Source organism: Oncorhynchus kisutch, linkage group LG10 (genome assembly GCF_002021735.2).
Source record: "Oncorhynchus kisutch isolate 150728-3 linkage group LG10, Okis_V2, whole genome shotgun sequence".
NCBI lineage: Eukaryota > Metazoa > Chordata > Actinopteri > Salmoniformes > Salmonidae > Oncorhynchus > Oncorhynchus kisutch.
In genome coordinates this window covers 17,302,906-17,315,135 of record NC_034183.2, presented here as the reverse complement: position 1 = coordinate 17,315,135, position 12,230 = coordinate 17,302,906, and the positions used below count along the sequence as shown (strand labels likewise).

The window sequence follows — 12,230 nt, the reverse complement described above, 5'->3', positions numbered from 1 at the left end:
TTATGTTGCACAAAATATCTTGAGTCATGCATTCCTGCTTGGATGCGTTAGATGAAACAACTTATTACACTTCTTAATAAACCACTATGAATTACTTTTTGAGATGATTACTCATGATCTAGGTTCTACCAAATCATGGGCTGGTGCCACCAACTGTAACTGGAGGTGAGTTGGCAGTGCTTGCAGTGATGTGGGCTGGTGTGGATAAAATGCTTGGGTCGAATTCTTGTCTCTGTCAGCCGCTGGCAGAGCCTGTCGAGGAGGAGTCTCAGGGTGGCTGTGTTTGAACATTGACCTATATAGTCCAGGATGTTGGTCCAAATGCTCATGTTCTCCCCACGGCCACCGACTGCTCTGGTTCTGCTGTCCACATCTATGCGAGTGTCAATAAGGGCAAAGAATCCTCAGAAAAAGGTGTCCATTGAGCCTCCACTCGGTGCCACTCTGACACAGTTTCCTCAGGACAGAAGTAGGCTGACCTTATGGTCCGGGCCAGAGAACGGTCTCTCACTCTTACGAAGGCTGTATTGTGTTGGGGAATCAGTAATCCGAGCACACTCCTCCTCTCAACGTGTGAATTGAATGTCCCTGTATGTTTTGAATAATGTATCTACAGTCCTGGAAAGAAGAATAACACATACAGACAGTCAGACAGAGGTCATAGCCAGCCACCACATTACATAAGATGTTATTGTGTTTGAGTACAACATTTATAATCCGTGCAGGCTGTCATTAATTGTGTTGTATTATCATGTCAAGAGGATGAAGGGAGGAAAATAGTTGTGTACCTGTGTTGTATGTCAATGATTCCCTTCTATATATTTTAGTCTACGGGGAGGGACAGACAGACATCATAATTATCAACATTATGAAATTAGTCTTTTGAGTCAGTCTTTGTTGCACACATAAACGCACATGCACACACACACACTCCCAGACACACTCCCACCCACTGCCCCTCCACACATTTAAAAAAAATCCACATTACGAAGAATTCACATCCTCAGGTTCCCAATCTGTCTCTTTCCAATAAGGACACAGATGTCACACTACTGGCATCTAATGTCTCCCCATTGGACACAGATGACAATAAATGGTCTATTCCACATTGGTTCAACATTGTTTCCACTGCATTTCAATGAAACTATGTTGAGTCAACCAGTGTGTGCCCAGTGGTTCACTATTCCTAAACCATCGACAGCCATATGTTCTGGAGACTTCCCACGAAGGAGGAACCAATCAATCTATTCTGGGCATCAACTACCAGCTAAAGAGGAGTGGTATGTCCTTGAGTGGTAGATCATCTGATATTCCCTGTACAGTCAAAATTAATGGAAATTACGTAACAACCAATCGTATTGCAATGCATAATTTAAACCTTACAACACTACACAGATATCTTGCAGCTGTCATGTTGTACCTTTTCCTGTGGACTTGGACTGGCTGGCTGCCACAGTGGTCATGTCAGATGGCAGACCTACATACACCCCGCCATAGTTCCTGAGAGAGGTAGTATGAAAAAAGATCCAAGGTCACATGACATCCAGACACTATATCGTGGCAGACTCTCACCAACGACAGGGTATGATGTGTGTTAGCACTGCAGTGTGTGTGTACAGAATGTAACCAAAACACATTAAGGAAGCATCAGTCCCAGAGATGATTTCTGGACGTCAAAAATACAAATATTTTGGAAGTTGAAAACACATATTTTCCAGACGTTGAAATCAGGTGCATTTTAGGTGCTGAATGAAAGGTGAAGACACCTTCTGCAGATGTAAAAAAATAAACACACATATCCAGACATTGAAATTAAGTTATTTTCAATAACAGAAAACACATATTTCCTGTCATTGATTCTACAGCAAAATTTAAACTGCTATACATTATCAATAAGAATAACCAACAGACCAGTTCATCTACAATAACATTCTTAGTATGATTGCTATGACTGTGATAACATTCTTAGTATTCTTGCTATGACTGTGATTGTTTTTATTTATCTACCTTAGTTGAATGCACTGACTGTAAGTCACTCTGGATAAGAGGGTCTGCTGAATGACCAAAATGTAAAAACAAACACGTGCAAAGCATGCTGGGTATTATTCCAAACAAGTACAAATTTGGTCGGTGCAGACCAGATCCAAATCTGAACAAATCATAGACGTCAAGTCTATGTTTCACAAGTTTGAACAACACAGTACTGTACGGCACAGTACAATAGAGTAGAGTATAGATAATATAGTTTAATTCGGTAGATTAGAGTACAGTAGTGCACAGAAGAGCACAGGACAGTAGAGTATGGGTATAGTTTAATTCAGAGTACAGTATAGTTCAGTAGGGTAGAGTACAATACAGTACACTATACTTTACTCTACTGTATTGTACTGTTCTTTACTGTGTACTGTAATGTACTCTGCCTTGCTCTACTGTACTGTACTGTGTTGTCCAAACATAGACGTCTATAATTGATTCAGATTTGGTGCAGTCCGGACCAAATCTGAACCAATTATAGACGTATATGTTTAGGCCAAATATAGGTCCGTCCGGACCAGACAACTGTGGACGTTGAAATCAAGGCTGGATGGTATATCCTTAATGCGATCTAATGACGGTAAGAACACACATGGTTTGGATTGTGTTTGGGCTAAACCTTTTGCAGAGGAGTAGGAAGATAGGACAATCACTTACCTTCTTTTCTCATCGTCTGGTGATGGTTCTTCTGTCCTGATTAAGACAATAACCACAGATCAGCTCACATGACTGGATAGAATGCTCAAAGCACAAACATATTGTACATAACAGCCAACACGTCACAGAGAACTTATGAATATAGTTGACCTGGATAGTGAATGTGACTTGATTATGAGATGGGCAAGACTTGGGGTGGCAGGTGGCCTAGTGTTTGGAGTGTTGGACTAGTAACTGAAAGGTTGCAAGATCAAATCCCTGAGCTGACAAGGTAAAAATCTGTAGTTCTACCCCTGAACAAGGCAGTTAACCCACCGTTAACAAGTCTAGGCCGTCATTGAAAATAAGAATTTGTTCTTAACTGACTTGCTTAGTTAAATAACAGAAAAATAAATCAAAACTTGATATAGTGGTTCTGTGAGGCCACTGATCATAGGGAATCAATAATGTGGATGATGGGTTTCTACCTACAATGAATGGAGGTGAAATGGTTACTGGACTATGCCATGGACATTGTCACGTTTCTTCTCTGTACACAAAAGAGGCATGAAATACAGCGCCTTGCGAAAGTATTCGGCCCCCTTGAACTTTGCGACCTTTTGCCACATTTCAGGCTTCAAACATAAAGATATAAAACTGTATTTTTTGTGAAGAATCAACAACAAGTGGGACACAATCATGAAGTGGAACGACATTTATTGGATATTTCAAACTTTTTTAACAAATCAAAAACTGAAAAATTGGGCGTGCAAAATTATTCAGCCCCCTTAAGTTAATACTTTGTAGCACCACCTTTTGCTGCGATTACAGCTGTAAGTCGCTTGGGGTATGTCTCTATCAGTTTTGCACATCGAGAGACTGAAATTTTTTCCCATTCCTCCTTGCAAAACAGCTCGAGCTCAGTGAGGTTGGATGGAGAGCATTTGTGAACAGCAGTTTTCAGTTCTTTCCACAGATTCTCGATTGGATTCAGGTCTGGACTTTGACTTGGCCATTCTAACGCCTGGATATGTTTATTTTTGAACCATTCCATTGTAGATTTTGCTTTATGTTTTGGATCATTGTCTTGTTGGAAGACAAATCTCCGTCCCAGTCTCAGGTCTTTTGCAGACTCCATCAGGTTTTCTTCCAGAATGGTCCTGTATTTGGCTCCATCCATCTTCCCATCAATTTTAACCATCTTCCCTGTCCCTGCTGAAGAAAAGCAGGCCCAAACCATGATGCTGCCACCACCATGTTTGACAGTGGGGATGGTGTGTTCAGGGTGATGAGCTGTGTTGCTTTTACGCCAAACATAATGTTTTGCATTGTTGCCAAAAAGTTCAATTTTGGTTTCATCTGACCAGAGCACCTTCTTCCACATGTTTGGTGTGTCTCCCAGGTGGCTTGTGGCAAACTTTAAACAACACTTTTTATGGATATCTTTAAGAAATGGCTTTCTTCTTGCCACTCTTCCATAAAGGCCAGATTTGTGCAATATACGACTGATTGTTGTCCTATGGACAGAGTCTACCACCTCAGCTGTAGATCTCTGCAGTTCATCCAGAGTGATCATGGGCCTCTTGGCTGCATCTCTGATCAGTCTTCTCCTTGTATGAGCTGAAAGTTTAGAGGGACGGCCAGGTCTTGGTAGATTTGCAGTGGTCTGATACTCCTTCCATTTCAATATTATCGCTTGCACAGTGCTCCTTGGGATGTTTAAGCTTGGGAAATCTTTTTGTATCCAAATCCGGCTTTAAACTTCTTCACAACAGTATCTCGGACCTGCCTGGTGTGTTCCTTGTTCTTCATGATGCTCTCTGCGCTTTTAACGGACCTCTGAGACTATCACAGTGCAGGTGCATTTATACGGAGACTTGATTACACACAGGTGGATTGTATTTATCATCATTAGTCATTTAGGTCAACATTGGATCATTCAGAGATCCTCACTGAACTTCTGGAGAGAGTTTGCTGCACTGAAAGTAAAGGGGCTGAATAATTTTGCACGCCCAATTTTTCAGTTTTTGATTTGTTAAAAAAGTTTGAAATATCCAATAAATGTCGTTCCACTTCATGATTGTGTCCCACTTGTTGTTGATTCTTCACAAAAAAATACAGTTTTATATCTTTATGTTTGAAGCCTGAAATGTGGCAAAAGGTCGCAAAGTTCAAGGGGCCCGAATACTTTCGCAAGGCACTGTAAGTGTACATGTCGTGTCTGTGTGACAACGGGGCATTGTAGGCCTGGAGGTGTGTGACTGACTGGCTGGCTGTGGTTGGCAGTGTGCTGCTGTCAGGGTTCTGGATTGAGCAGTTTAACTGCTCAGATGTTTATCATAAAGCACACAATTATTTATTTTTTTAAATTGGGGAAATGGCTGCCGCCTCCCTCTGCCTACGTTGTGATGCTGACAGTGGCACACTGCGTCTGGTGGAGGACAGGGCAGCAGGATGTGTTGCACATATTGTTGATGTACAGTGAGTCAGTTCTTTACTGAACAAGGCTGATTCATTGTAAAATCAGTACGGTTGACATATTTTCATTTCTCTACACACTAATATTCTATTCGTAGGATTCACATTAAATGTTTGCATCGTACAAATGCCATATTTGAAAGTAGGCATTTTGAGGTATTGCAAGGGAATATCAGTATAATATACATGCATGTAATAGACCTTTTTTTATTTAAGACAGATTACATTACATTTCTCTCATTCTTTCTCTCACACTCTATCTATCTTTCTCCCCCCTCTCTCTTTCTAACCCCCTCTCTCTCTATTATCTTTCTCCCCCCTCTCTCTTTCTACCCCCTCTCTCTTTATTATCTTTCTCCCCCCTCTCTTTCTCCCCCTCTCTCTCTATTATCTTTCTCCCCCTCTCTCTTTCTCCCCATCTCTCTATCTTTCTCCCCCTCTCTCTCTATTATCTCTTTCCCCCCCCTCTCTTTCTCCCCCCTCTCTCTCTATTATCTTTCTCCCCCCTCTCTCTTCTACCCCCTCTCTCTTATTATCTTTCTCCCCCTCTCTCTCTATTATCTTTCTCCCCTCTCTCTTTCTCCCCCTCTCTCTATATCTTTCTCCCCCCTCTCTCTCTATTATCTCTTTCTCCCCCCTCTCTCTCTATTATCTCTTTCTCCCCCCTCTCTCTCTATTACTCTTCCCCCCCATCTCTTTCTCCCCCCTCTCTCTCTATCTCTTTCCCCCCTCTCTTTCTCCCCCTCTCTCTATTATCTCTTTCCCCCCCCTCTCTTTCTCCCCCCTCTCTCTCTATTATCTCTTTCCCCCCTCTCTTTCTCCCCCCTCTCTCTCTCTATTATCTCTTTCCCCCTCTCTTTCTCCCCCCTCTCTCTCTATTATCTCTTTCTCCCCCCTCTCTCTATTATCTCTTTCCCCCTCTCTCTTTCTCTCCCCCCTCTCTCTATTATCTCTTTCCCCCTCTCTCTTTCTCCCCCCCCTCGCTCTATTATCTTTCTCCCCCCTCCCTCTTTCTCCCCCTCTCCTCTCTATTATCTTTCTCCCCCCTCCCTCTTTCTCCCCCTCTCTCTCTATTATCTTTCTCCCCCCTCCCTCTTCTCCCCCCTCTCTCTCTATTATCTTTCCCCCTCTCTTTCTCCCCTGTCTCTCTATATCTTTCTCACCCCCTCTCTCTCTATTATCTCTTTCCCCCCCTCTCTTTCTCCCCCCTCTCTCTCTCTTTCCCCCTCTCTCTTTCTCCCCCCCTCTCTCTATCTTTCTCCCCCTCTCTCTTCTCCCCCTCTCGCTCTATTATCTTTCTCCCCCCTCCCTCTTTCTCCCCCCTCTCTCTATTATCTTTCCCCCTCTCTTTCTCCCCCGTCTCTCTCTATTATCTTTCTCCCCCTCTCTCTCTTTTATCTCTTTCCCCCCTCTCTCTTTCTCCCCCCTCTCTCTCTTATCTCTTTCCCCCCTCTCTCTTTCTCCCCCCTCTCTCTCTATTATCTCTTTCCCCCTCTCTCTTTCTCCCCCCCTCTCTCTATTATCTTTTTCCCCCCTCTCTTTTTCCCCCCTCTCTCTTTCTCCCCCCTCTCTCTATCTTTTCCCCCCTCTCTCTTTCTCCCCCCTCTCTCTCTATTATCTTTTTTCCCCCCTCTCTCTCTATTATCTCTTTCCCCCCTCTCTTTCTCCCCCCTCTCTCTATTATCTCTTTCCCCCCTCTCTTTCTCCCCCCTCTCTCTCTATTATCTCTTTCCCCCCTCTCTCTTTCTCCCCTCTCTCTCTATTATCTTTTTCCCCCCTCGTCTCTTTCTCCCCCTCTCTCTATACTTTCCCCCCTCTCTCTTTCTCCCCCCTCTTCTCTTTCTCCCCCCCCCCTCTCTTTTCTCACCACCCCTCTCTCTTATCTTTTTCCCCCCGCTGTTTCCCCCCTTCTCTCTTTCTGTCTCCCCCCCTCTCGCTCTATTATCTTTCCCCGCCTCTCTTTATCGCCCCCCTCTCTCTCTATATCGTTTCCCCTCCACCCTCTCTCTTTCTCTTCTTCCTCAATTTCTTTTCTCTTCTCCCCACTCTCTCTTTCTATTCTCACCCTCCTCTCTCTTATCTTTTCCCTCACCCTCTCTCTTTCCCCCACTCTCTCTCGTATTATCTTTTCCCCCCTCTTCTTCCCCTCCCCCTCTCTCTCTATTTCTTTTCCCCTCCCCCCCTCCTCTCTAGTCTTCTTCCCCCTCTCTCTTCCCCCCCTCTCTCTCTATTATCTTTTTTCCCCCCTCTCCTCTTTCTCCCCCCCCTCTTCTCTTTCTTTCCCCCCTCTCTCTTTCTCTCCCCCCTCTCTCTCTATTATCTTTTCCCCCCTCTCTCTTCTCCCCCCTTTCTCCCCCCTCCTCTCTATTATCTTTTCCCCCCTCCTCTCTTTTCTCACCGCCCTCTCTCTCTAACTATCCTTTTCCCCCCTCTCTCTTCTCCCCCTCTCTCTCTAATTATCTTTTTTCCCCCCTCTCTCTTTCTCCCCCTCTCCATCTCTATTGATCTTTTCCTCCCGTCCTCCCCTCTCTTTCTCCCCCCTCTCCTCTCTATTATCTTTCCCCCCTCTCTCTTTCTCCCCCCTCTCGATTTCCCTCTCTCTAATTATCTTTTCCCCCCTCTCTCTCTATCTTTTCTCCCTCCCCTCCTCTCTTATCTTTCCCCCTTCTCCTTCTCTCCCCCCTCTCTCTCTATTATCTTTTTTCCCCCCTCCTCTTTCTCCCTCTCTCTCTTCTCTATTATCTTTTCCCCCCTCTTCTCCTTTCTCCCCCCTCTCTCTCTTTATCTTTTCCCCCTCCCCCCTCTCTCCTTTCTCCCCCTTCCTCTCTCTATTGATCTTTTTCCGCCGCTCTCTCCTCTATTATCCTTCTTTCCCCCCTCTCCTCTCTATTATCTCTTTCCCCCCTCTCTCTTTCTCCCCCCTCTCTCTCTATTATCTTTTTTTCCCCCTCTCTCTTCTCCCCCCTCTCTCTCTTATCTTTTCCCCCCTCTCTCTCTATCTCTTTCCCCCCCTCTCTCTTTCTCCCCCCTCTCTCTCTATTATCTTTTTCCCCCACCTCTCTCTTCTCCCCCCTCTCTCTCTATTATCTCTTTTCCCCCCTCTCTCTTTCTCCCCCTCTCTCTCTATTATCTTTTCCCCCTCTCTCTTTCTCCCCCCTCTCTCTCTATTATCTTTTCCCCCCCTCTCTCTTTCTCCCCCCTCTCTCTCTACTATCTTTCCCCCCCTCTCTCTTTCTCCCCCCTCTCTCTCTATTATCTTTTTCCCCCCCTCTCTCTTTCTCCCCCTCTCTCTCTATTATCTTTTCCCCCCCTCTCTCTTTCTCCCCCCTCTCTCTCTATTATCTTTTCCCCCATCTCTCTTTCTCCCCCTCTCTCTCTATTATCTTTTCCCCCCTCTCTCTCTTATCTTTCTCCCCCCTCTCTCTCTTATCTTTTCCCCCTCTCTCTTTCTCCCCCCTCTCTCTCTATTATCTTTTTTCCCCCCTCTCTCTTTCTCCCCCTCTCTCTCTATTATCTTTTCCCCCCTCTCTCTTTCTCCCCCCTCTCTCTCTATTATCTTTTTCCCCCCTCTCTCTTTCTCCCCCTTCTCTCTCTATTATCTTTTTCCCCCCTCTCTCTCTATTATCTCTTTCCCCCCTCTCTCTCTATTATCTCTTTCCCCCCTCTCTCTTTCTCCCCCCTCTCTCTCTATTATCTTTTTCCCCCTCTCTCTTTCTCCCCCCTCTCTCTATTATCTTTTTCCCCCTCTCTCTTTCTCCCCCCTCTCTCTCTTATCTTTTTCCCCCTCTCTCTCTATCTCTTTTCCCCCCTCTCTCTTTCTCCCCCCTCTCTCTCTATTATCTTTTTCCCCCCTCTCTCTTTCTCCCCCCTCTCTCTCTATTATCTCTTTCCCCCCTCTCTCTTTCTCCCCCTCTCTCTCTATTATCTTTTCCCCCCTCTCTCTTTCTCCCCCCTCTCTCTCTATTATCTTTTCCCCCCTCTCTCTTTCTCCCCCCTCTCTCTCTACTATCTTTTCCCCCCTCTCTCTTTCTCCCCCCTCTCTCTCTATTATCTTTTTTCCCCCCTCTCTCTTTCTCCCCCTCTCTCTCTATTATCTTTTTCCCCCCTCTCTCTTTCTCCCCCTTCTCTCTCTATTATCTTTTTCCCCCCTCTCTCTCTATTATCTCTTTCCCCCCTCTCTCTCTATTATCTCTTTCCCCCCTCTCTCTTTCTCCCCCCTCTCTCTCTATTATCTTTTTCCCCCTCTCTCTTTCTCCCCCCTCTCTCTCTTATCTTTTTCCCCCCTCTCTCTCTATCTCTTTCCCCCCTCTCTCTTTCTCCCCCCTCTCTCTCTATCTTTTTCCCCCCTCTCTCTTTCTCCCCCCTCTCTCTTTCTCCCCCCTCTCCTCTCTCTGTGCTGTACACTATGAAGGCAACACCTTGAGTCTATGAAGGAGTAATCGGATGAGACTGTTGCTGTACTTACAAATCTTTGGAAGTTTCTGCAGGTCCTGTGAACTCAATAAAAATAACAACAATATAAATAGGCAACTATCCTTATTTAGTTCTGGATGCTACATGACGTGTGGAATAAAATAGAAAAGTACATTTTATTTGTGAGGCTGCTGATTTGAGGTGGTCTTGTCTCACAGCGAGTCCACTCAACACGCATCACATCAAGCCCACATTTACTCATCCATTCACACTGTCTATCTCTCCTGTTTGTACTGTGTGCCTGATTTATCTATAGCAGGGCTGTTCAATTTCGGTCCTGAAGGGCCAAAACACTTTTGGTTTTCATCCTCTTCTTCTAATAAGAGACTGATTCAGACCTGGGACACCAGATGAGTGCAATTAACCACCAGGTAGAAACAAAAACCAGAAGTGTTTCGGGCCCTCCAGGACCGGAGTTGATCAGCCCTAATTTATAGGGATGTAGTGCATTACATACAGGTGCAGCAAACACGACAAACTCTGTCTTTGAAGAATCCTTACCATATACAATATCAGTAACCACAGAGCAGACAGAATCATTGACAGCTAATCACTGTACCCTTCTCTACAGTACCGTTCTGATCGGAAATGCCATAGGCTCCATACATCACTACTAACACAACTACCTGACTTAACAGCTCCCTTCCCACTCTTAGAAGATGTTACAGAAATCAATGTGCCACAGCTTAATGAACGCCACTGTAAGGCAGTGCTCAATCCAGAACCCACTGTAATGCAGTGCTCAATCCAGAACCCACTGTAAGGCAGTGCTCAAACCAGAACCCACTGTAAGGCAGTGCTCAAACCAGAACCCACTGTAAGGCAGTGCTCAATCCAGAACCCACTGTAAGGCAGTGCTCAAAACAGAACCCACTGTAAGGCAGTGCTCAAACCAGAACCCACTGTAAGGCAGTGCTCAAACCAGAACCCACTGTAAGGCAGTGCTCAATCCAGAACCCACTGTAAGGCAGTGCTCAATCCAGAACCCACTGTAAGGCAGTGCTCAATCCAGAACCCATTGTAAGGCAGTGCTCAATCCAGAACCCACTGTAAGGCAGTGCTCAATCCAGAACCCATTGTAAAGGCAGTGAAAGAGCACTGCGGGTGATGTTGGCTGGATGAGCTCGTAGGGCTGTCTGTGATTTGACAGTTGTTGGTGGCTTTCGAGTGGCACTCCAGAGCTCTCCTGGGTGGACTGTATGTACCAACTCCACGTCACACAGAGAGGGACCTTGATATGGATGTGTAGGACATGTAGGGCCAGAGTGAGAGACAGGTAGAGGTCGCAGTGCAGATAGGACTTGCTCTGGGAGAGAGGAGGGAGAAGGTTGGAGTGGCTCTGAGGGAGAGGAGGGAGCGAGAGGGTTGGACTGGCTCTGATAGAGAGGAGTGGTAGGGAGTGTTGGACTGACTCTGAAAGAGAGGAGAGGTACGGAGGGTTTGTTATATCTGGAGTTTGTTATATCTGGAGTACTTCTCCTGTCCTATTCGGTGTCCTGTGTGAATCGAAGTGTGCGTTCTCTAATTCTCTCCTTCTCTCTTTCTTTCTCTCTCTCGGAGGACCTGAGCCCTAGGACCATGCCCCAGGACTACCTGACATGATGACTCCTTGCTGTCCCCAGTCCACCTGGCCATGCTGCTGTTCCAGTTTCAACTGACCTGAGCCCTAGGACCATGCCCCAGGACTACCTGACATGATGACTCCTTGCTGTCCCCAGTCTACCTGGCCATGCTGCTGCTCCAGTTTCAACTTCCACCTGACTGTGCTGCTGCTCTAGTTTCAACTGTTCTGCCTTATTATTATTCGACCATGCTGGTCATTTATGAACATTGAACATCTTGACCATGTTCTGTTATAATCTCCACCCGGCACAGCCAGAAGAGGACTGGCCACCCCACATAGCCTGGTTCCTCTCTAGGTTTCTTCCTAGGTATTGGCCTTTCTAGGGAGTTTTTCCTAGCCACCGTGCTTCTCCACCTGCATTGCTTGCTGTTTGGGGTTTTAGGCTGGGTTTCTGTACAGCACTTTGAGATATCAGCTGATGTACGAAGGGCTATATAAATAAATTTGATTTGATTTGATTTGGACAGGCTCTGAGGGAGAGGGAGGGAGAGAGAGAGGGTTGGACAGGCTCTGAGAGAGGGGTAGGGTTGGACTGGCTCTGACAGAGAGGAGGGGTAGGGAGGCTTGGACTGGTTCAGAGGAAGAGAAGGGATAGAGTGGGTTGGACTGGCTCTGAGAGAGAGTACAGGCTCTGACATAGGAGGGATAGGAAGGGTTGGACTGGCTCTGAGAGAGAGGCTCTGACAGAGGGATAGGGAGGGTTGGACAGGCTCTGAGAGAGGGATAGGGAGAGTTGGACTGGCTCTGATGCAGGGATAGGGAGGGTTGGACTGGTTCTGACAAAGAGAGAGGAGGGATAGGGAGGGTTGGACTGGTTCTGGCAGAGGGAGAGGAGGGATAGGGAGGATTGGACTGGCTCTGACAGAGGGAAAGGGAGGGTTGGACAGGGTCTGATAGAGGAGGGAAAGGAAGGGTTGGATAGGCTCTGATAGAGGAGTGATAGGGAAGGTTGGATCTGTATTATGGAGGTTGTCAGAGAAATGTA

The 12,230-nt window shown here is 46.0% G+C and overlaps 1 protein-coding gene across 1 annotated transcript; it reads right to left on the bottom strand.

Annotated features, from left to right (window-relative positions):
* Positions 1–610: 610 nt before the first annotated feature.
* On the bottom strand, positions 611–10,229 carry LOC109898752 (overexpressed in colon carcinoma 1 protein homolog). Its single transcript, XM_031832850.1, has 5 exons — positions 10,196–10,229; positions 9,614–9,638; positions 2,692–2,727; positions 1,421–1,500; positions 611–618 (listed from the first exon to the last, which is right to left on the bottom strand). Exons 1-5 carry the CDS (start codon positions 10,227–10,229, stop codon positions 611–613), a joined length of 183 nt encoding a protein of 60 aa, XP_031688710.1.
* Positions 10,230–12,230: the final 2,001 nt, after the last annotated feature.

What these genes read in the sequence shown, in the direction of transcription:
- LOC109898752 (XM_031832850.1), bottom strand. Translation starts at nt 10,229, where the DNA reads ATGTATGGAGCCTATGGCATTTCCGATCAGAACG. An exon ending in TGGCATTTCCGATCAGAACG is followed by an intron (nt 9,639 to 10,195) that starts GTACTGTAGAGA and finishes TTGAGTTCACAG; the next exon opens with GACCTGCAGAAACTTCCAAA. An exon ending in GCAGAAACTTCCAAAGATTT is followed by an intron (nt 2,728 to 9,613) that starts GTAAGTACAGCA and finishes TGTCTTAATCAG; the next exon opens with GACAGAAGAACCATCACCAG.